The following is a 26,455-nucleotide window of genomic DNA, read 5'->3' as shown; positions in this document are numbered from 1 at the left end:
TTGCTTGTGTCCAATAATTAACGTTAAGTGAAAAGAGACAAAATAAAATGGCAATTTTTTTAAAAATATTCTCTTTTATTTATAATTTATTGTAACCTAATCTCATCCATCTTTCAGTCAAACAAACACTAACCGGCGATTCGGGAGACTAAATATTATATTATTATTATATCAGCAACATATTTTAAACAATGTGTTTCATTAATCAAAATATAAGTATAATTAAAAGACTCGACGTCCAGAAGAGTGTAAAAAAAAAGGTAATATAACTTTTTGTAATTCTTTTTTCAAAATATCTGAAAAAAAATAATTTTTGTTACTACTTACCTATGTTAAAATTTTTCACTAATGCCGTTACACATCGTTTAAAATTATGTAAACATTTTTAAGGCGCTACATCAGTCTAATGCAGTGACTAAATAGCTTTACCATCTCGAAGACGAAATAATATTCTGTAGCTGGGCTTGGATGTTGTGACAGTCCACTTATTTATTTTTTTAAAATAATTATGACTTTTTTTCACTGTGTGCAGTCAAATAAAAAACGATTTTTACATAAGATAAGGAGTACCCAAAAACATATATTATGTTGAAATTTTAGATTTATTTCGAGGTTTCGATATTAAAAAATTAGCTACTGCTTGTGTCAGACCAAATAAATTAGGTATGTCATATTAAAATTCTACCAATAGATGTAAAATATCTTTTTATTTGACTAATCCATTTTTTATAAAATCATGCATAATTTTTATAGTTTTCATTTTGACAGATTTAATGATAGCAATATTTTAATAGTGTCAATAATATTTTGTGGTGGATCTACTTCGCCAGTTTAAAAATAAATCTGAAATTATGTCAAACAGGCTAGAAGCGAAGCCGCAGCATACTAATTGTATACGAACCAAGATTTTAATAGACTAGATCGTTATATCTTATTGTCAAGTCAACTCACTTTTTTCTAAGCGATACACCTTAAATTCGAGGTTAAGTATATAAAGTAATTTGTATATAATTTAATACAATATACTTATTCGTATAGGCCAGTGAAATTGACTGTATTACCCTATATAAATTTTGGATTATATTATTATCAGAATATAACGCAAGGCACAATGTTTAAGAACGGTTATCACTTATCTATTAAAAAATGATTGCACTATTACTGGAAACAAGATTGGCAGATCTTTCCATCGTAGAAACTAGAAGATTGATGTTTTTATAGAATTTCATAAGTATCCGATTTGATACGTACTCGATAAAAAATCTATTAGTGAAAAAAATGTCATAAAACAAATTTATAAAATAAATGTGATAGTTTTAAAAGTTGTTCTTTTAAATGTTAATAGGACTTTCAAAAACGCTTGCTTGGGTATAAAGTATCAAATCGGATAAAGTGAAAATATAAGGATGTAGGCTATATCTCCCGTGACGTGTCAATTGTCACACATCTCCGTTTCGTTACAAATGCGTTACACACAGCCGTCTTCACGATATCAACTCAAAATATAGTGTCAAATTTAATTTGTACAAGAACGAATATATTTAAAACTAAACTTAAGTAAATATTATCTAAGGTAAGGCATATTTAATAATTATTATAAATAGTTTATTACAAATTTTAGTACATATAAAGATTAATTTATATATACAGTCTCGCGTTGTCTTACAGCTGATTTTATACAGTAATATACATTAAATGGTACAGTCATATACATTTTTTAACGTGGTAAGGCCTCACGATTCCGCGGTCAGGACTCCTCTTGCGAAGGGATCTGGGTTGCGTTCTCGTCACAAAATTGGCTTTTCCAATTTTGACGAGGAACTAATGATTTTGATGAGAAACAGATTTAAATAATGATTGTGATAGCAATACGCTTGCGAGTGATTAAAAAAAAATCCAACTCGAAAGAGAAACACTGCCAAACGAAATACAAAAGTTATAGCTGACATTTAAGTATGTATCAGCAGTTCATTTACAAAGTTATACAAGGCCTCACGTGTGTACATATTCACTGAATGGTATATTTACAAAATGGTGAACAACTGAATTTGTTATCTAATAAATATAACGTGTTATAAAGGTACAATGAAAAATCCCCGAAAAAGAGGTTTAAAACCCGAAAATGGGTTTCGTCAGTGTGCATCGGTCGCACCCAAATGGAATGGTTAAGTTATTCTACGTATCCTTATATTTTCTAAAAAGAAAACTTCAGTCACGTCTGACAGATAAACTTTCAGTTCATTTGATGCTTTTTGCACTAATCGTGACTTGTTGAATTCTTAAATTTTTCCCTTCAGAAAACAAAACATAGGAAACAACCTAACCTTACCAATATTTTAAAAATACACAATCATAACATGGAAATGGGATGCCAAGCATTAAAATAAATTAAGTAACCTTTCGTGAACTTCGACATTCCATTTCTCATGGCGTAAAAAGTAAAAAATAAATTGTTTGTAGAATTGTCCATTAGAAAAATTGTCTTTACACTTCACTATGGTCCGTTTTCCAATTTCATCACACTGTCTGTCTGCACTTATAACGACAAATATTGCTTGCAAGCGATTACATAAGTCACCGATAATAACAAAAGATCTAAATGCATTTTTTATCAAAACGCATATCCGTTTTGATAAAAAATGATCAGATTATATAATCTGATATCCATGCTAGATGCATTATCATACAATATCCGTAAAAACCAATTGATAACTAAACAAATTATTTACCTACTCACATATTTAACTGAGTTTTTGTACGTCATTGTACGTTTTCCTTCATCGCTAGAAATGGACTATATCAGTGTATTGATGTCATCACTTATATATTGGTATTTTACGAAGCGTCCACAAGCAATATTCATCTCATTTGACGTCCTGGCGTCAGCTCGGAGGGGCCAACAGCACTTCCAACCAACACGGGCAAGCCGTCACATCCCTTCTCGAATATTTTGGACCCCAGCCTTTAGCAAACGAAATCCTGACGGACCTGGGGTCCACTGGGCCTATATGTGGGAGCGAGACTGCCGGGGGCGGACACGCAGGGTCGAATATACATAAGCAGTGACCTGGTGCGACCCTCCAGACCAGCAAGGCCTTGGCTGCAGCAGCGTCCAGGGCTGGGGAGCTGACGAAGACTGGCTCCTGACTCCTGTTGTAAAGCCAGACGCCATCCGACTCGAGGGAGAGTGTCACTCCCAAGCCGATTTTCGCTCTAGTTTTTCGCACCTGAAAAGACAATAGTAACAAATTAATTTAAAGTTAAAGCGTAGCAATATTTATTATTACACTGAAAATATTATTATTATCCCGGGACAGGATGCATCCAGTCTTATAATAAAAGTCTGCTCTAAAACTTAACTTGTCCTAAATTGAATTACCTTTGTCTACTCTAACAGACATGGAAAGAAATAGATTTGCCTTTGTTCCCACAAGGTAACATCTTCTTATCATTCATGTATGTTTGTAAGATATAGTTAGGCACAATTTAATTCAATGTTGCGTTCCAAGATTCAATTGAAATTAATAAATCTCCAGTATAACTAATGAGTCGTTAATCAGCGCACAATCGCTATCAGGCGAATATTCCGCTATCTGCCAGTTATCTGAGGTTATCGCGCCCCTGCGGCCCAAGCTTCAGCTTATCTGACGAGCAACTCGACTTCTAAGTGCTGGAAGCTGGAATTACTATACAACTGTACAATTTGTTGAAAACTTCCCGGCGTCTTTGGGTCTGGTTCCAGAATTTCGGGATAAATAGTTTCTTAAATTAACACGCCGGATACTTTTTAGATCCACGTTTATCACTTCATTCATACTATAAAACAAAGACCTCTGTCCCGTCTGTCTCTTCTATTTCTAAACTGAAAAACTGACCCACTGATTTTAATGCGCTTTTCACCAATAGATGATGTGATTCCTGAGGGTAGCTGATGTATAAATATAATTTACTACGCACTAAATACGTTATACCCTGAAGTGTCCCAATCACAACTGTCTAATGGAAGATATCAATGAGACAAATGAATATGCGTTTAGAATAGCCAGATACATAGCAATAACGACTAGAAAAGATGAAGAAGGGTTCAAAGCTAACCTGCTCCGCTTGCGGCGCGTCCCGCCTCTCCTCGAGGTTGTCCAGACACATGCCATGTCTGCCGCTGCCACAGGAGCCCCCGCCGCCCCCGAACACGTCCACAGCTCTGCCCCGGACACCGAACTGGCGACCCACCCTCTGTGCCAGCTCCCAGTACGCTAGTCTACACCACTCTGACTCCCAGCTTGGGCGTTCTGAAAGAAAGAATATCATGGATTTAATATTAGACGCACAACTCACCGTTGTTGACAGTTATCTAATTCCGCAGATTTTACATTGTATTCTTATTCATTGAGAGCCGGGTAATTTTTCGATATTTCCGTCAGCGGTGCCAAACGCAACAGCTCAGCATTAAGCTGCTGAAGCGACAACTGCATATACCAGCAGAAATCAGATTACAACTGACATCATCCGAACAGAATTGGCGGTTATAATGCCGCTGACAGACAGAAAGAAAGACGGGTCAAGCAGTTTCATATGGCAACTGTGCGCGCGGGTGGCCGTTCCAGTTGTTTCAACCTGTCGACCTGACCGGTTATAGATGTGATTTCATGTTAAATTAACTTGCCAATGTTTTTTGGCAACTGGTTCTTGGATGGGAAATTGTTGTGAAAACAATGGCGGCGAAAGACGATAGAGAAATTAACTGGGGTATTTAGCAGTTACACCGAAACAAATGGATTATATTCAGGTTTTGCAAAAGCCCACTAGTAGTACCAGAGGCAAGCATGTACATTTCTTAAAGGAGTGTAATATAACGTCTTCTCCATAATAGTCATAACCAATCTGTGTGATATGTCCCTATATATATATATATATATATATATATATATATATATATATATATATATATATATATATATATATATATATATATATATATATATATATATATATATATATATATATATATATATATATATATATAATAATATAATCATAATTTATTTATATATATATATATATATATATATATATATATATATATATATATATATATATATATAATAGTCTATGAAGCCCCTTCTAGGCATCTTAAGTTTTTTTTTCCTTTTATTAGGTTTTTAGTTATTTTTAATTATTTGCTTAACAATCTGCAATAGCAAAATAGTAATTCTATTCAATTCGCCAACATTCATATAACTTGAATTTTTTTTTTGCACTAGGTATAGCTATTTTATATATCATCATAACTGGTGACACCACATCCAAAATGACTTTATCTGTACGTCAGAATCAACGAGCAACATTCTGAAGGCCTAAAAAGAACAGTAGATAAGAGACATAAAAATGAGTTCGCAAACAGTTGTGGTGTTACCACCAGACGTGGTGGTGTGGGGCTGGCGCCGGCCGCGATCGATCGTCAAGGTTACCACGTGCTCACCCGATGATGAGGTGCTTTCGTGGTGTAATAGCTTGTCATGATGTTGGTGATTACACATTTGTAACGATTTGTAGTTGTAACTTTGGAGTTTCACAATTAGCATGTAAGAATAGGAATCCAGTCTTTGAATTCAATGAATATAAGGGTATATCAAGATAAACGTCTTCTGAGTTTGGGATTCACCGACCTTAGATATTAGTTAAGCGATATCGTGCCCTGTGGCTAATTTTCATCAAAACTTTTGAGTAAATGGAGATAGTTGAGAACTATATTTGAAGTAAAATAGCATATAGTTGCTATTTTACGTAGTTATGTCTTTCAATTTCTTGTGTATGGTAACTTTCGCATTAATAATCATCGTATTACGAATAATGTGCATATTATGCATGGAAATCATGAGATATGAACTCGTATATGAATTCGATGTATTTTTCTTAGAAAATTTGTAAAGCTGTAGGACTTTTAAAGTCATTTGCAAATCATAACAATGCATTACTGTGTTGTCAAGAAGGCATCAGAATTGAGGTCACTGACCGCAGCCAGGAATGTCCTTAGCTTCCAGGAATCGCGTGTATGAGAACTATAATCGTTAGTTTTAATTAGATGGTTCTAGGTTCCGTTCAGAAGGCGCTGAACTTAGGTAACTAGACTTTTTGAAATCCCATTTTTGGTAAAAGAGCCATTGTATGGACGAATTTAAGACTCGACGGGGTTGCGTTGTTAACAGCCAATATATGGTCCCATCATTAGAATATATCCAATGTACATATTAAGTTTCACTTGTCCTGATGTTTGTCCGTAATCAAACCTTGCAAGTTAAATTTCACCTACTAAGCGACTTGAAAAATTCTCCTAGAGTTGAAACTCTCCAATCGCTTTAGGTTCCATGACAATCATAATTATGATTAGCATGACCTCATGGTACACCCAGGTATGGCTTACAACGAGGGAATGCCTCAACGGTCTACAACACTAAGATGGTATTTTTGTCACGCGCTGTATTCAAGATTTGTCTGACGACAATACAAGCTTGTGGCAAAAATGAAATGAAATCTTGCAATATTACCTTCACCGTCGGTGGCAAGGGATCCTGTGACTAGCCGCTCATGGTCTGTCCTTCTAGCGTCCTCCGTGCTCTCGCCATGCTCTGAAATAGAACGAAATACAGCCATATAAATTTATTTTACACCAATTTTCACAATCTTCATAAGAACACATCGTTTCTATATTATGCTTTACTTTTCCTATTGTATTGGATGATTAGTTTAAAAAGTCTTGGACAAGTTCCCTTTAAAATTTAACTAACTTCCAAATATAACTTGATTTTTTTTTTAAATTATTGTTAAATAATATTTATTATTTTCTTTTAACTTTTTTAACCATTTAATTTATTTAACTTTTTCAAAAATAACAAATAACCGACGTAATCTTGAAGAGTTTATTTTTTTTTGTGCAATGGTATTTAAGATTTGAAAACAATCTAGTACAAGGTAAAGTATTGGATTCACTTCAATTGTTAGATACGACTTTTACTATATCTAAAGCCGTCTAAAGTAGGTGTACTCTTGAAGTGTACTATAAACCGGTAGGTAAGCCTTCAAAGATTGCTTTGCGTCCATTTCAAACACGATCATGTTCAAGATATAGATGATTATAAACATAATGAAGGTTATTCTACAATTAGTTGAACGGATAAGAAAAATATTTTAAAGGACGAAAAATAAAATATAAATATAAGAAAAGTTACGAAGAATAAAATTAACACAAGATGATATTTTTCGAGTGTGTCGTTAAAGGCATCTGATAAGAGATTCATGACTAACTATCGACAAAAGTAGTTAAATACACATTAGTGAATTTGAACTGTCAACCAATGTGCAGTTTTGCTCACGATGTTTTCCTTCCACCGGAAGCAAGTGGTGATCAATGAAATCAACTATACATGAGTCATATTGGTATACAAACTGATGTGGCACGAGTAGTATTGGAACATAAGACCTTTCGATATCAGACGGAAGCTCTTAACCAATGGACCACCACACCAGCGCTTTATTTTCATTTAGGGAATTAGTGTGCGCAGAAATAGGCTAGTTTAAGCCAGCAAGTAAGACAATGATTATTTCATAATCATAAAGAAATCTAGCATCAAAGGGTTTCAATGCTAGCGAATCATTAAAGAGGCCTTTTGCAAAAAGAAATTATGATGCGATCATGATATAGTTCAAAATTCAATGAACAGTTTATACTCTTCACTTGATCTTTCTTTTTTCTTTCAATTGAAGCACTCGACGACCGCATATTGATTACAATAGTATGATTTCTATTGTCTAAAGTTGAAGAATTGTGAGTGATGGCAGAATAAAGATTTCTATATTAATGTTTTTGAAAATATTACTCTATTAGACTGGAATAAGAGTAAGAAATTGCGAAAATAATTTAAGTGGGACTATCATATGTGTTTTCTTCTTAACTTTCTGTGAAATATTTCTAACCGTAAAATATACTGTATATTTTATGTTTTGTTGTGTGCAATAACCTTTTTTTTTATTAACCATTGAGTTTATCTTAGCGACATTAATATTCTGCAAATTTCAAATTAAAAAGTTGTGTCTAGTACATTTCTAAACTGCTTTAGACTAGTTGATTATACGACAAGTAGACCCTGACGAACCGACAAAAATCGATCTAAAACCGCCAAAAAACATGCTTCTCGCAGACCAGTCTATCAGGTTTGGCCATGACATCACTTGTCACGTCTGGACACCTGCATACGGGCCATATTGATTTGTATACAGTTTACGACCTCAGAAATTAACTACGTTGTAGTCAGTTTCGATTTAGAAACTGATTAGATTTTATGAAACTGAATCATTAGAACTGCTGAAAACGGTCCAGTCTTAACGGAATACAGAGATACCATTAAAATCATCAATAAATGAAAACTTTGTGACCGTTAGAGATGGGTTGGTTAGCTCATGAGAAAGAAATGACAAATATTATATTGTTACAACATTTGCCTATCCATAATGTGCTCTTTCCATCTATCATAAAAGTACCTAATTATAGTAATAACAGCAACTATGTTTCGAACACATTGTTGCAATTTTATGATTTTTACTTTATTATATTTTATTTTGATTTTCTGTGTCATGTTTTGTTTTTACTTCAACATGAAACCTTTTTGGAAATCTTTTTTTTAAATACCACTTCTGAATAAACACAACACCACTTATGAAGTTTTATCTATGCCGAAATTCGTGCTATTCCACACTGTAACATTTATTTTACAAGTTTGTACATGTACAAGTGTGTATACATAAATAATAGTCATATAATTAGCATATTGGCGATCAAATCAAGGTCGCTAGCTGGTATATAATTATATCTATTTATAAGTATTGACAGCTTGGAATATACTGACTGCGGGCTTCGAACAAAGACATAAGTTATCATAAATTTATGCCATAAATCGCTTTTGATATAAATTAGTAATGTTGTTAATGCAAATTCAGATGATTTAATTGCACTGTTAGTTCTCAAATAAGTCAAAATCAACTCATATTATGGAGAGCACTACATTAGAGTTAGATCTTAAACCAGTTACAAGCAGTAAGACTCCAAAACCCAATGCAAATATAGAAATACATTCAATGTTATGAAATCCTCTGAAATTTTCGCATCAACAAAAAATATTTTGACTGTGTTTTCGTCAAAAACAGTGAGGCTAATAGTACAATAATATATTATTGAAAACGGTAATCAATTACACCATCCAAATTGCATTTCGATAAACAGTTGCCATGAAAATGTTAAAGCGATGAACAATCGAAAGCGACATTGATCAAAAATACCAAGATTGTGACAAGTGCCTTAGATTGCTCGTAGACACAGGTTCACAAAGATCGTTGTTAAAACAAATTATTTTCAAACCACGACATGAATTTCTACTATCCGTATCAAACAACAAGGAATTTCTGAAAACAACAACGGGAAATATCTCGGCTGGAGTTTAAACATGAGATTCCTCACATCATAATATCGGCCGGAACGGAACCCATGGTCGGTAAACATTCTCAGCACGTGTACAGAATTGTAACAACACGGCAAGTGGGTGTATGTTTGTATGGACATAAAGATAAACATTACTTAGCCACTTAGGCTATCTAGCACGGAATCACTTTCGAAGATTTTAAAGAAAATATAAAGATCTTCGTACAGTACTGTGTGTATGTTCTTTCTTATTTTCACAGATATTTGTCAGATTTTTTTTATGTTTCGTGGCTCTGTAACCATTCACTATAAGGCGTCGTCGACGGTTGATCATTAAATTGGTTCAATCGAACTTTTGATTCAAGCAACAACATTAGTTTATCGTTGTTCATTATAACAGTACTATATTTGACCTAATGGAATAAGGATACCACAGATTGATTTGGGCCTCTGTTACATTATGTGTTGTATCTTTTTTTCTCAGATCAGTACAATCTAATCTGAAGAATGTCAAAGATAAGTGAAGGACATCGGCGGTGTTGAGATGTAATAAACATGCAATGCCAGCTGTATTTATTTTGGGAGATGACCGACCCGGTTACTGATAGGTCTGATAGCCTGATAGGCTATCTGACATCTGACGTCTTATAGACGTCATGTCATCGGCCGATAACCGGGGTTGAAGTGAATAAAAACGGAACGGAACTTAGCATTTCACGGAAATCGATTATGGAGCGTGACAAATTCGAAACCAATTTATGTTTCTTCACGAACCTATCGTATATTTTTTCTGGGCACTAACTCAAGATCACATTCCCGTCAGGTGTTTTAAGAAACAAAAATATTAAAAAAAAACTATTTGAAAGACAATGTCTTCCGCTGCAAGTAATAAGAAGGGCTTGAGAGCATGACGACAGCCACTTGTGCTCAAAAAGCTGATAAATTCGAATGGTCCTTATAAAAACGTTGCCGCGTTGGAGGCAGTCTTTTTCAAAATGTCCTATTTCCAAAGTTTAAAGTCAATAGGTGGGTATTTTTGATAAAAAGTCCAGGCTTTTCGTCAGGCCATGGGCCAAAGCTAGTTGGACGACGGGATAAGGTGGGCGCCACACCGGCGTCGATGTAATTATTGAGACCGAAATACTCGATAACTCGATGCAGCCTGGCGACAGAATTACTCCAATATTAACGACCCATATAGGGCATTTTAATGGTGGTTACCGCTAGCTGCACTGTGCCACCTTTTTAGATACAAAAAATATATATTTTTTAATGATTCTGATGACAAATCGCTCTTGTTGAAAGTGAAAATTGATTCCATAACTAGAAATCATGTTAATTGAAAAACTTTTCATGACTGTTCTAAATTAGTATATGATTTGTTACTATGTATTTTCTTAAAGAAAATAATAATATAAATTGATTAAGGACATTATTTATTATGTAAAAGGTATACCGAAGGCCATTTCTACGGTTACGGCTACATTTTGCCTTAATAATCAAATTACTTATTTTTTTAATGAGAGACGATCTTTCATTAACTAGTTATTTTCATTAAGTACTTAAATAGTTTTGATATAAATAAGTGGACGTATTACGAGACATGGCCAAATAGGTACAATTAATTACTAGCAGTCGAGCTGATTGACTGAACCCGAACATATTGTTTATGATTAACAGTTTCCGTCAAACACCCACCTAAAGAGAGCAGGCACAAAGACAGACCCTGGCATCGAGCAACCGTCGGCGCCGGCGCCACGATAACAACGATAACGCTAATGGATGTCGTATCAAAACCAATACTCGGGACCCACTCACTTAACCGATATAATAATATCGACTACACACATCACTACCCTTCCCATTTTAGAGCTCAAATTCAAAATTCAAAATCCCAATCTAACCAACCACGTCTCTACCGTTCCAATTTTAAAGTTAAAATTTGTAATTAGAATTTTTCAACGGTTTAACGGACGCGTCTCTAATATTCGAATTTTAAAGTTCAAATTTGAATTTCGAGAGGTGTAAATTGAATGAATGGGTTCGGGGAAGCACGTGAGACTGGAATGTCGGTGTCAACGATATCGGACGGTCCATTGAGCGGATGCTGATTATGGGGCCACAATTTGTCTTGAAAAATATGGGTGTAAAAAGCATCCTTTAATTTACTACCTACTTCAATGTGATCTTTTCACTTTGAATTTGGAGATTTTAACTATTAAAGTTTAAAACTTAATATGACTTTTCACGTACCTATAACAAGATAATATGTCAATTTTTGATTTATTATCAAATCACAAATCAAATAAATAATTAGCGCCAATATTTTTGGGGTGGTTTTGCAAATACACGCACATTGCATTTGTCTGGATTGGAAAACCCTATGATGAGGGCTGAGGGAATACCGTTTGCACCCCCGAAGCATCGATTATGGTGGGATTTCCTGTAACGTCATCTTCATTGCCGGGCATAAATGAGAGTGTTATTTAAACAGTGAGTAAATAAGTATCAAGTTACATAGATTTGGCGCAGTGGTAAGATTCTTGCCACTGAACCGAGAGGTCCCGGGTTCGATCCCCGGTCGGGTCATGATGGAAAATGATCTTTTTCTGATTGGCCCGGGTCTTGGATGTTTATCTATATATGTATTTGTTATAAAATATAGTATCGTTGAGTTAGTATCCCATAACACAAGTCTCGAACTTACTTTGGGGCTAGCTCAATCTGTGTGATTTGTCCTAATATATTTATTTATTTATAGAGAGGTGATAGAGGTATATTCATATTTTATAATTTGAGCAGGTCCTTTCCTGTTAATAATAGTAAATATAAATTAATTTTGAAATTTTACCGTGTTTTACAATGTCCGCATGTGCTAAGCCCTACCTAACTGAGGAAGTTGGGAACTATTAAAAACAAATACATTTCGTCCCAGCGTGACGCTGGCTGGAAAGAAAGTAGAAAAAACTGTTTGCCAGTGCCGCCGGAGTCGATCTGGGCATTAATAATGCTGTTCAAAGATGGCGGCCGCTGGAATGCGCGGGACCAGATCGATAGGGCTGTGCGGAAGTAAAAATAATATCGATAGTTTTATGACTGCTGTACATAATAATAATGTATTGCAGCATCACGGACTACCTCAACTACTAGCTTGCAAGCCATATGATTAATGTAAGATGATTCAACGTTACAAATAATAAATAAATATATTAGGACAAATCACACAGATTGAGCTAGCCCAAAAGTAAGTTCGAGACTTGTGTTATGGGTTACTAACTCAACGATACTATATTTTTTAACATAGACATCCAAGACCCGGGCCAATCAGAAAAAGATCGTTTTTCATCATGACTCGACCGAGGATCGAATCCGGGACCTCTCGGTTCAGTGGCAAGAACTTTACCACTGCGCCACCGAGGTCGTCATTATAGTAATTATAGTAATGCATTAACAGTAATCAATATATCTGAAAAACAGTAGCACGTTAATTTATCAATGAAGTGGCAAATCTAACAACTACTAAGTATTGATGCAGTCTAAATAATTTTGTGTAAGATTTAGATTTGATTAATTAATCCATATGAAAATCAGGTAATAGGTATAATCTGTTTGATAACATTGCAAATGTAGGCACAATTAGTGCTACATTTTTGTCTTCGCAGAGAAGTTAATGTTTGTTCGCAGGGTAGTTAATGTTGTTATTTTATATCGAGATTGAGAATTCTATTGAGATCACATTATTATGATTAAGTTATATTTTATCTCGCACGTCTAATCTAACTAGAAAATTAATGTAAAGGAAATTCCAATAGTAACAATACAAATGAAAGCCATAGAAAAGATCAATATATTGTAAGGCATAAAATAATATCTAACTAAATTTCTTATCTTAACGGTTTGCCGGTTCCATCTTGGACATTGAACGTCGGAGCCCAGGGTCCGCTAAACTAAGAAGCTGACTTATTATGAAGTACTTACTTTTGTAAGAAATTGAGGACTAAATAAAGTCATATTGTCGGAGGATAGCATGCAAATCAATCACGAGCATCGATAAATTCATTTATCACATAAATTACTCGTCGGCGACCGTCGGCCGACTCTCGGTAACTATTTAATTAGCGGAGTGATAACGCTATTTGCAAGTGTACGCGTGGTTACAATCATTATCTCTTAACATAGCAGAAACGATGCAAACATGTGATTTTTGAACGAAACATATTGAAAATAATTAACAAGTTAATAATATCTAACGCTGGTCGTACTCGTAATACACCTTATTCTTGATATCTATATATTTATCTGATAGTAAGTTTACATTATATATTCGTGCCTATAATGTCGGAACTAATGTGTCAGTGGTGGTATCGATATAGAAAAGTTGATGGTAAAATCAAAACCAGAATTTTTAAAACTATTGAATAATGTTTCTTCCATCAGTACATAGGTACTAGGAACGATCATTGGAGAAAGATATATCAAGTTTTTTCTATCAATCAAAAATAAATCATTATTTATATTGAATTTTAAGTACCTATATATTTAAAAGAATATAATGTTAAAAATACTGGTGATTCTCATTGCATAAATAAACAAAACTGGTGTGGTCCATTCTGATAAAACAGTTTAAAAACAATAGCGATAAGATAAACAGAATAGCACTAAATCACAAGGATCATTACTAGACAGCGCCATTATTCCACGCAAATAAATATCACGTCGTTATGTAACTTTACTGAACAATTTGCTTAATGAAAAAGTTCATTATTGATAGAAAGATAATTTTACAGTTTTTTTTTAATCAACCGCATTGTTGCTATGATATTTTGAAAGTACTAGTTGGGGCTTCTGTCTCGTAAAAAAATCGGGATATAAATTATTTTATATGCTATCTTAGGTTACATTCTATGTGTGCATCAATAACATCGAAATCTGTTCAATAGACATAGCTTGATTGGGTAACAAATATCGTCATCAAACACGTCCAAACTTTCGCATTAATAATAGGTATTGTTCTTTTATAAAATAACATGACCAAAGCTTTTGTCGTCAAACCATTCATCGATAATAGTTGCATATCGATAAAAATCTGCGGTCCACTAACATCCCTAGTTCCAGGAAGGAGGCGCGGGCGCCTCGTTCGAATTCCTTCTTTTGGAACCCGCTCCTGGCTATCCAGCGACCATAGATACGTTATAGTTTGGGTTTGGGTAGCATAGATAATATGCTGGTACTTATAGAGACTAAAATATAGTTACAATACACTTCGTTTTTATTTATATAAATGTTGTATCTGGACAACAATGATCGATTTTTTTTTTCAGACATCTTACCGATCTAATTTATTCGCGCTGTTTTTTTTTCTTTTTATTTTCAACTAGCGACCGGACTGGCTTTGCACGAAGTCTATAAACCTTCGCAAATAAATTGTATATAGGTATAAAACAGTAAACACGGGATTAGAATCTGTTGCGTGGTTTAAAAGAAGAAATAGATTAGAGATAGATAAAGAGATTTTTATTGATTATACTTCTAACAATTCAGATTTTATATTAAAATATTATTTCGTAGCAAACAATTGCATTTCTGCCATAGCAACAAATTCTTGACACGTGTATGTACAACTAAATATATTTTAGTATGTAAAAAAAACATAAAACCAACCTTTAGGTTTGACGTCATCCATTGCGAGCCGACTGTATGGAGGGGGAGGGGTTTCTGTAACAATGAAAAAATAATTAGCAACTTTAAAATGTAATTTACATTATTAAAGAATTAAATGGCTGATACTACCTACATGTTGAATAGTTTTTCAAGCAAAGGAGAAAAATGCTTTATCTAGTTAAAATAAATCCATTTATTTCAAATTAGATTATCCTAAAAACAAATCTAGGCTGAAAATTCCAGTGTAAAAAAGGAGACAATGCAAAAAAAAATCCATTCCTTAATCACCACCCGCGTTACGGAGAAACAAAAAAAAACATAAAAAGAGTTTAAAAAAAATTAAAACAAACAAGCCGGCAGGTATGCCGTCGCAATTTTCTCCCGGGACTCGAACCCAGGGCAGGTAAGCTGAATAACCTATATTTTGACCTCGTATAACGACAATTTTACGATCGACTAAATTCCGATTCGGACTGTCATTTTCAGAATAATTTTATCCGTTTATAATCAAAGAATCGAAATTTAAATTATAGCGGCGGTGGCGCTGTATTTGGTTTGTCTGGTGATTTAAAAAGTAATTGCTGGTTTGGCTCGTTTCTATAGGTAATAATACATTTTGTCTGACGGAAGATATTTCTATCTCATGATAGTTAATCCGACAATACGATCTTCTTATCTTATTGTAATAATTACTGCATCTTTGGCACCATTGGATTTTGTACTTATCTTAATTGGTTACCATGATTAGCCTTAGAATGATGTTCAATTAAACTTAACTGCGCTGCGCGTCAACCAAATAAAAAGCAGTTAAGTAATGTAGTTGAAATCCAGAACACGATCTATTCAATTCGCGGACACGTGCCATTGGCTATTTCAAATTTCGAAGCTTTTCAAATTCAGAACGCGAGTTATGCAATTTTCATTCGCGGTCAGGCGCCAGCGTTGGCGGGACGTGCTGACGTTTTTTCCTCAGTATCGGTGTCATCGTATCACAATACGAATACGAATTATATGGTCATCAGCCATAACCAATACACTCCAGCGCACCTATGGGCGCGCCACGCACCACGTTCCAAGAAGCGGTTAACTGCATTTGCGCAAGAATTTTCAAACAATTGCCATGTATGCACCTGCATGTCGAATGAATTAATTTTAAGCATGCCACTTTTTGGGAGGCGATCGTAAATCAATCGAACGTTTGTAGCTATTTTATTGCTTAATCAAGGCTTTCGGCGCGGCGGCGTATTCCATGACATAATAGAGCGCCAATACTTCTTATAGTTCAACAATAACACTCGGAGAATGAATATGTATTAGATGGAGTGCACATATAAGCAGCATGAGTCATTGTTTGTCCGCTGTAACTCCACAACTTTGCCACTGAAAAAAAAAACACTAAGCAACAGCGAAGTAAATGACCCTAAACGCCTAGCGTAGCATCTAGCAGATATAAATAATATCTGTTGTTGACTTTAATCTCTCTACGTGTGTCCATACAACAACAGTTTCGTGCAAAACTAAAATGAACCTTTACCCAATACACACAAAAACTATTTTTGCTCTTCCAGCCAATGCAATATGCCACCTTTTCACTATGAGAAAATCGTTCATATGTAGAATGGCGTGACTGAAAAATCTTGTAAAACTGTTGAGTCGTATGTGTCCTTTCTGATTGCGGAAAAAAGACTTTGCACAGATTGATATAAAGTACAATTTTCGCGGTTTGTTAATTAAAAAGTTGTTCATATTATAAGTCGGGAGCAAAAAGTTAGGTTAAGTGCAACTCAAAAGGGATCAAATTGTCAAAGAGCTAGAGTTTAAAGTCGATTGGGGGAATTTCCCGTATCGCGTTTAAATTATTGGTGGAATCCGTCAAGGGATAATATATCGTAAAGTTATTAATATTAGGTTTGAACTTGTGGGGCTAGCGATGGAATGCTGTCGATGAGATGGAGCTCGGCTCTGGGGGCCGCTGTATGTGTAATTAATCTGAACATTCAATCTATAGCAATAAATACCGTACGTTGTCGGTCTGTCCTTCGATTACTATGTAATAGTGAACCGGTCTAGCTCCACTAGCTTACAAATCGATCGATTCGCAGAAATCATTACTTCGTACAGTGACGATTTCAAAATGTGGGTACTACGAAATTCGTAATCCGTACGACGTCTCCTCTCAGAGAAGACCCCACAATAAGATCAAGAAAATTATGATCATTGTAATTTACATAAAATAACTGCTTCAGACTATTATATATACTAATAACAGTCTTGAAGGTTTGATTTATTTGTGTTGCGAATTTAAAAACATTTTTTCCGATTTTTGACTTGTGGTCTTTGTGACATGAGAATACGTAATTGCGTGCGGTATTATTCTGATAATGAAGTATATCTTCAATGTTTATGCAGCATCAATTGGTATCACTCCTCTCCTACCGTGCAAAACGTGCATATTCAAGAAAATTACTAAATTCTCTTGTAAAATTATAAATTGTATTGTACACAAGATATAACATTATTATTAGAAGATAACCTGAAACTAATTTTACTAGTATACTTATTTTCACATCATATTCCTCAAAAAAATATTTATACAGATAGTACCACATACTACATACAAACATGTTCGATCCGTTGCATAGCTGGCGCATTCCAGAGGACATAATAATACACAGCGTGCAACTATGTGCACTGGTAAGTATCTCAGCACATGTTTCAGATTTAGTGGTTAATAATACTTCGCTAATGTCAGAGGTTTTGTTAGGTCGATCAACAAGATCTTTAGAATAGATGTAAACTATACTTTAGTAATTAGTGTTTCATGAACACTGGTCGATGTTTGCTCAGGTCAGATACCGTTGATTATTTCAAGGCTGATTGTTTATTATGTTATTTTTTAAACAGTGTTATAATTTACTGGCACTATTTTGAGACTTTATTCAAAACGTCCTGATCTGTAACATCTGATCTACCTTCTGCAAATCATTCAAATCTACTAAGAAGAAAAAAAATGGATTTTAATCCATTTAATAATAAGCGTAATATGTATTTCTTTATACATAAATCACCATATGGCCCTTTATATTTCTCACAAATCTTCGATTGTCACTTCATCAGCTTCTTCTAAACTATTTGCAAAAAACCTGTTCTTAATTTCCTATGAAAAATTTATAAGTATGTTGGAATGAGTGTAACTAGATGTTTCAACCCTAACTCGACATCGAAGTCAACGTTCACACAAATCAAGTATAATTGGCTTTGAGTTACTGACTTGGCAGACCCTAAGGTACTGTTGAAATACCTGACCAAAATCTTGTAAGAGATCATCAACATACAAATCTTGTATATCGAGTTGTTAACGGTAAACTAGGTGCTAGATACCCAGAGAATTTTTATAAAGAACCAGTAATAACATTCAACATTTAAAGATTTAGTTTTTAGGCTGACCCCGGGCTTTGCTGCGGTACAGATCCGAATACAACTAGGAACATGCGATGATAAGAAAGAAAAAGAGACAAAGAATGATTCAACTCAATTTCTTGAAAACATCGATGAACTATTAAAAATGGTGAGGGTTTCTGAAAGAATCACGAATTAGAAAAAGAATATCAACTAAAAAAATAAATACGGAGCACTACGAAGAAATAAAAAAGATCAGAAATTGAAGTACGTTCAGTTAAATAGGAATGTTTAATTTCGGTGACTGCTTTACATTCTTTGTTTGATTTATAGTGGCTCCCATTTCAACTCGATATCCTCGTCGAGCGCCGGCGCCGCCGCAGACGCAATAATGTATGATTCATATGTCGATATGTTTAGAAAATCACTTTATTTGCCACCAAACGGGGTCCATTTTGTGGGCAAAATAATGTCACTTTCACAACATCGCAACGCTAAAAGTTTACAACATTGTTTTGTAATGCGTCAATAATGTAAATGCTTTATTAAATCTCCGATTACTTTTAATCCAAGAGGAAATAGAATCCACAATCTGTATTGACAATAAATATAAAATAAATCCCGTACGGTAAACAAACAATAAATCTTATTTAATACACTGCTAAGCGCCAGAATCCGAGCTTACGTCACAGAACCCGTATTATCTCTCGCGGATATCATCTCAAGGACAGCGCGCACGCATTCAAACTGGAAGATTTAGAAACTCGCCTTGACAGCAGAAAATTCGGAATTGCTTATCCAATACCAACTATATAACAATAAAGTATATAGCATCAACAGATATAGTAACTAGTTAAATGAGACAAGCATCAATGGCAGATTCTTAGGCAGCCATTTTGCCATTACATTCAAATACGGAACGCTGTCAATCAACGAGTGAAGCAACCCCGGCGAACAGTAAATCCGAACGTTATACGCACGGCGCAGCATGGCGCGCGGACGCGTGTGAATCGCCAGAAATAGCACGCCCGAATTTAACATGGCGAGTGGCGCCAGCGACGGCGCCGGCCGGCCGCGGTGCCCACGCGACGCGCAACCCTGAAGCACCGCGGAAATAGGGGAGACATTCCACCCAGCAATGTCGAAAAAGAAGACATGGAATTTAATGTATGCGGTGGTGACATTGAAGAAGAAAATTTGCCGGCTGAATCAATTAGTGGGTATTGCGACATTGAAAAGAAAAAATGGACTAAATGTCACGACAAAACGAACTCTCACCAGTTTTTAGTTTGTTTTGTCAGCGTCTACTTCTATAATTTATTTTCGTTTGAAATTAATAATTAATTGGTGCGGATGTAGTATTAACAAAAGCTACAAAATGTATTAATATCACTTTTTATAAGTATTTGATGCAATGTTAAAGTCATCAACATAAATCTTTAACAATGACCAGGCAAAAAAGAATTTGTACTATCCGATGAGCCTCCAACTAGACAAGGTGTGAAAATGTGTGACAAGGATGAACCATTCAGACGTCATAGTAACGACCAATTTAAGAGTTATAAAACTCCAATGAAAAAATCATCGTCGTAAGAACACGATCGCTATTGGAACGTCTCTCGCTTCTCACATCAACTATGTGGTCGTAAAACAAATTCCTCTTACCGCTAACTCATTTCTTTGCTAGAATAGAAAGTAGTTTATTCTTTATTGACTGGGCACTTACTGCGATTAATGCGACTGGCATTCGATGATATCTGAATTGAAATATCAACTTATTATTAGGTTGCGTCATCAGAATTTTCTATTTCTATTTCCAAACTCAGTGCTTTGTAACAAAACAACTGTAATACTGTATTTTGTTCGGCTTTGTTGAACTGTAGCATCATCTCATTGCAATTGATGTACAATCGTAAGAAGTAGTATGGCTCATCGAATGCCACCGTCATGACTTGAACATACGTTGCTCTAGCTCGGAGTCCGACGCTCAAACCTTGCGCAATGACGACAATACATGACGACCGGAAGAAATACATGACGTCCACATACGGAAATAATTCAGACGATGCAAATTCTTATGCTAATTTAATGATCAGAAAGAATCAGGAACAAAGAAGTGAATAGCGGGAAACTGTGCATTGGAGGAAGGTGCATTCAAACAAGTATCAAGTCCTAAGAAATACCTTATGTGAATATTCATAGCACCAGCAATATGGGCTTCATGCTGTGTTGGGTCGTCTCGAAAACTAATTATGCCCAATTTTAGTGATTCTCGCTCATTACGACCAACGTCATTTAAGTCTTCAACTAAAATTATAATATCGGCTTTTTGAAAATTAATTAATAGTCATTATTTAAGCACCGAGCTAAATAAAATTATAAGTGTTATAATTAAAATGAAGCAACTTACTGATTAGAACCATTTTTATGCTACTCTCAGCTTGAGCACATATTGAATTACAAGATATTAATGATATTGATAACGGTTTTAAAAAAACCCAAAGAGGCCTCTCATTTTATAGCCCGATAGAATCCAAATTCTTGAGGTATTACTAAGATAATATTGTAATTTGTGAGTCAGTAAACTGTCACCAGTAAGTGTCACGGAAACTAGAGGTGCTTGTATCAAAATGATTTATAATCATACATTGTTATATTTGTTATGACTATGACTCAACCGAGCTACAACTAATATGATATAATGTATGTTAATTTGTTAAAATCGGCACACCTTATTTCTTCATTCAAAAGGCGAACAATTATTTTTAAAATATCGTACAAAAGGTTCAATTTTGTAAATGTATTTACAGATATCTAGTAAGAAGTAAAGTTTCATTAACATTTGCATCACATTTTATTTTGTAACAAGGAAGAGAATTCTTGGATGGATCCAATTTTAAGCATGAGGATATTAGTCAAACATTCAAGAAGACAAAAGAAAATTGAATGCATAGTATTGATGACGAGACAGTTGGGGAACTGAGCGATGGTGGTAGCTAGCACGCAGTGGTCGAAGTAATAGGTTTTATAGACGACATTTATCCAGTTTCGCAAGACCCACAGTCAGGACTGACCGGTTCTGTCACAGGTGCCGCCAGTCAATGGGCTGTTTATGACACGCTCTTGGAGAATATATATTAGCTGATGAATTTAGAAATATAGAACGTAATGAAAGTACATCATGATTACGAAGGTTTTTCCAATTTTTTTTCTTTATTTTCTAAATAAGAAAACAAAACGACCACTTAATATTTTGAATATTTCAACACATAGACAAGTCTCAAGGACTCATAATGTACAAATAATACTACCAAATAACATGGGCCATAAACAACTCTTTTTAAAATGCAAACCTATTCACCGCCGCGTATAATATGATCAGCCATTCACAAATTCAACAAAGCAGCTCAAAAACATGACCAGACTACAATAAACCAAAAAAATCCGATCACGAAAATCGACTCGAGCTTACGCAGTACGGGCGTACCTGCGCTGGCGCAGGCCCCCTCCCCGCCTGCCCCGCAACCCGCGACTGCGCGGCGCGACATGGCGCCGGCGCCAGTCAGCCGACAAGCAATTATGGCTAAATAAATATCGGCCATACCGCCGCCTCCGACGCGACGCTAACATCAACAGATAGATTCTTATACGGGTATATCTAGACGACATCATTAAATTTCGGACCCCACTTGTAATGGCCAGGTGAAATGGTGTGTGGGCACAGAATTACTTGTAAATGGTAGTTACGAGTTGGCGATAATGTCGTCGCGGATGTGGGTTTGATGGCCGCTCGTGGGTGACTGATTTCTTTAATGGGCATAACATGACAATTCAGTTAATTAACTGAGGCGTCGTCGCTCAACTCAGTGAATATCTTTGATCCTGGTTGGCGTCGGAGCGACGCCTGCGCTCGATAAGATAACGATCCCTCTTCCTCGCTGTTCGGAAATCGCCGGCATAAAAACATTCACAAATAGAGGCCGGCGGCTTGCTGTGATTGGCGCCGAACGTCGATCTGCGAATGTAAGCCCCGGGCGAATGCTGCGTTCCCAAGATTGATGTGCATGTGCATGAATAACGTGCCTGAGAATATTTCCAGTTAAAATTCTTCGGTAATACGCAACTGATTTCATGTGAATCATAAATTTTGAGAAAGATTATGACAATGATGCAATCTTTGTAGGTTAGGTAGCAATATCAGTACATTCGATCTCTAAATTTAAGCGGTATTGTTTTATGAGTTACATAGAGAAAATGGAAATAAGAAATGTAATTTTATAAACTATTCCTATTCAAACAAATTCAGGTTTAGCAAACATAATAAAGGACTTGGAGAGTTTTTATAGTTAATACAGGTCACCAAAGCAATGCATCAGCAAAATAGACAATCCGTACAAAGATTGTATTCGAAGAATAATAGAAGTGACTGTGGAAGAAGCAAAACAACAGAAACATACATTGCCGCTAAAAGTAAATATTTAAGGAACCGCAAATCAGACACAATCAAACTGCACATAAATCAAAACATCGCCAAAATAGCGGCGCATCCGCCGCCATCGTTTATATGTAGTCTGGCGACGGCCGGTGTGGGAACATCGCGAAAGTTGAAAAAAACTTTGGTGATGTGGCTCCAAGTCTGAGGACCGCCGACAGTGCAAAAACTGCAGGTGAAGTACACAACGAGCCAGGTGGATTTAATTTGCACTTTGAAATTTGATGTCTTCATTTGGACATTCCAAACAAAAGAAATGACATTTTTGACATTGATAATGTGATAAATAATAAAGCAACACAAATAATAATCAATAGTACGTATATATAACAACTACGAATTACTTCAACAAGTAAACAAGTCTTATTAACTTCTTCTAAAAGTCCATGTGGTTGACAACATATGTAACGACAAATAATTCAAAGGAATTGTTAATGATTCTAAGAAATCGTAGAGATAACATACAGAATTACATATCGTACATCCAAGAATAGATTGCGCAATTGAACCCTGACTATTTGACCACTTGAACGTGGCCAAACAGTCGTCTAAAGCGAAAGTAAGCCGACATCCGTTCGTGGCAGAGATTCGAGACGGAGAGTCATGCAAGCTTGTCTTTGAGGATGCCGCTATAGCATTTCATAATCCAACTCCGTAATTTTCAACTTCTGATGCGGTTTTTTATTTCACGACGTCACGAATTTATGTTTTTTTATTGTAATGTCTGTTGCCGTAAGTATTTTAACATAAGGAGATATTATTCAGAGATTTTTTGCGTAAACAAATTATTTCATTCTGAAGAGAGATTGTTCGACATATAAAACTTAATTATACATTATAATTACAAACATTATTACTATTGGTCATTTTTAATACATTATTAATACAACAGTAACTTTTGATTCCATATTTTCCATATTATATTATACCTATCTTTGAACTCACAATTTTATTTCGTATCTCATTCTATGTAATTTTCTGTGAACCATAATACGCTGTTATGAATGTTACCAAAAGGAGTGCCTCAAGGATGTCCACTAGGCCATTTGCCATTAACATAAACCGACATTCAATACGTCGATATAAGTTTTACAAAAAGTTGTATGAATGGCGTCATATTACGAACTTCTATTTCAAGTTCAGTGACCAATTCTCGCCGTGGGGCCCTCGGAGCCTTACCGCATTAGGTAACATTAATATTCATTTTTGTTGCCTTTCTTTTTAATTAATATGCTAACATGCATTGTCAGCACACCTACGGTTCCTAAGCCACACACTATATGCGTGGGAGTGGTTGTAGGCGATTTGAACTACGCGTGAGTCGATGTCATGGTCACAAACCACTTTGGTACCTAGACATCTCAAAATCAATATAACATTCTCTCAATCGGTTGTTCTTTTTCTACCACTAGCTCTTTCGTTCATTCATACATCCTATATTGCTTTACATAGTAATTAATGACAGACCAGGGTGTTTAATTACGACTAATGTACATTTTGTTCATATGAAAGTCATGAGAAACTGGATTTAATTGCAATAAGGCGCGGTGCTAAGCAAATCTCCTGTGTAATTACAGCCAAATAACTTTTTGCGCCGTCGCGTCGGATTCAATTAGAGAAACTAGTTAGTTGTCTTGTGCACGACTATATTCTAGTTCTTGTTAATTGCTTTCATTTCATAAAATATGATCTTCTGTAGCTTATAAATTGACTGGATCTATAAAAGGTTGTCAAGTCCGAAGAAAATGACAAAATAATTACTCAATAACAGCACAAAAAAATATACTTATATATGAATAGTGGCAGAATATCTCTAACAAAGGATGCCGTCGACAGCGCCACTGCCTGGCGAATTAAAAAGTTAACGGGCTGCGCGCGCCGACAGGCGTCGCGGCAAAGTGGCGCCGGCGCCGTGACCTTGTCTACTAATCGCGAGCGACTGACCCTCGCGGCGGCAGATTAGGCGATAGCTGCTCACTTTCCTGCATTACATACACTCCCAGACATGAATCAAATTGCTCAAATCTACGTTAAGGTTCTTGATAATCTAATTACAAATTGATTTCATCTTGTTTACCTACCTTTAATTCTAACTCAAAATCTAATTCGAAATGCCAATCCTAATTTAACGAAGATACCTGCGGCGTACGTAACTGGATATGGAGAAATCATGGTGACCTTTAAATAATCCAATAAAACAAGCTTTAAGAACACTACAGAGCTGATATCATCTCTAAAATTAGACAACCGCACGGAAATGTTTACACTTCACATTATGCCATAGGGATAGAACATGAAATTGAAGAGTGTTGGACATGTTGGAGTTCAGTGAAGCTATGTGACCTGGCACAGGCACACGAGACCGCGATGACGTCACTGAACGTAACGATACAGAAACAAACAGTAGCGATAAACACAATGATAACGATTGGCACTGATAACTGACAAGCGTGAATTTAGCGTCAAGACATGTGAATATCCAACATCCTGAATCAGGCATAATTTTCAAGAGATTCAAGACATTCCAACAAAATATAATCCACAAGATCAAGCACCAGATAAACGATTACACAAAGTCCCATCAGATAAGGTAATGTTTGATCTGACACGCATAGAGGTTAAGTTTGCTCCACCAGCAGAAAATTTCGATAGATAACAGCCAGATAGAATACATTAACATTCGAGTTGGGTTCTCGTACGAATCACACTGGGCGTCGACCATCCATTCCGAGCCGACATCATCCACACACAGAGCACAATCTATTTCGAAAATACACTGCGATAGCGCACAGAGATTCGACACTCATGTTTACTTCATGCACTTGTTGCGCGGGTCAACGGCCGAGAGCGCGTCACATACCGGGCTTGCAAAGGCGACTCCAGTGGTAAGGGTTGCAGCACTGTTGCTGTGCGCATCCGGGCAGTCTGCGGAGTTCGCTCAGCTCTCGGACGTCGGGGAATCTGAAGGCGCGCGTGACAGCGAGCCGGAGTTGTGAGGCGACATGGCCGGCGAGGACGCACTGGGTGCCTTCGTCGCGCTGGTCCAGGGCCCTGGCGAGTTGGCGGAGCTGGTCGTCGGGCACGGCAGGCGCGCCGGCCGCCGCCAGCCGCCGCCGCAGCGCGCGTCTCCTAAACATCACATGCCGCCGTCGGCGTCACGAGCCGCGCGGGTGCCCGCGCCACGCGACATCGACACACTGGCTACACGTCATCGCTTGCCGCGTGCGGGCGGTCTACTGACGAGCGCTCGGCCGACAGACCGGCCGGTGCAGTAACGCGAGCTGCATTCCAGCTGCATCATTTCATTTTCCCCACGAATGTCTCCCAAAGTCTCGATAAGTATGCAATAAATGAAAAATCTTACACATTAAAATTACCGACTCATAGTACCTATGACCTGACTGATATTATGTTACTGATATGATTAACTAATT

At 36.1% G+C, this 26,455-nt stretch overlaps 1 protein-coding gene across 1 annotated transcript; it reads right to left on the bottom strand.

Moving 5' to 3' along the window:
* Positions 1-54: 54 nt before the first annotated feature.
* Positions 55-26,281, bottom strand: Dad (Daughters against dpp). The gene is made up of 5 exons (XM_053749435.1): positions 25,882-26,281; positions 15,131-15,184; positions 6,546-6,626; positions 4,096-4,289; positions 55-3,227 (listed from the first exon to the last, which is right to left on the bottom strand). The coding sequence occupies exons 1-5, from the start codon at positions 26,156-26,158 to the stop codon at positions 2,883-2,885; spliced, it is 951 nt and encodes a 316-aa protein (XP_053605410.1). The 5' UTR covers positions 26,159-26,281; the 3' UTR covers positions 55-2,882.
* Positions 26,282-26,455: the final 174 nt, after the last annotated feature.

This window comes from Plodia interpunctella, chromosome 9, assembly GCF_027563975.2.
Source record: "Plodia interpunctella isolate USDA-ARS_2022_Savannah chromosome 9, ilPloInte3.2, whole genome shotgun sequence".
Taxonomy (NCBI): domain Eukaryota; kingdom Metazoa; phylum Arthropoda; class Insecta; order Lepidoptera; family Pyralidae; genus Plodia; species Plodia interpunctella.
The sequence above is the reverse complement of the archived record's forward strand: the minus strand, read 5'-3'. Positions and strand labels throughout refer to the sequence as shown.

What these genes read in the sequence shown, in the direction of transcription:
- Dad (XM_053749435.1), bottom strand. Translation starts at nt 26,158, where the DNA reads ATGTTTAGGAGACGCGCGCTGCGGCGGCGGCTGGCGGCGGCCGGCGCG. An exon ending in GGATGACGTCAAACCTAAAG is followed by an intron (nt 6,627 to 15,130) that starts GTTGGTTTTATG and finishes GTTCTATTTCAG; the next exon opens with AGCATGGCGAGAGCACGGAG. An exon ending in CCTTGCCACCGACGGTGAAG is followed by an intron (nt 4,290 to 6,545) that starts GTAATATTGCAA and finishes TCTTTCTTTCAG; the next exon opens with AACGCCCAAGCTGGGAGTCA.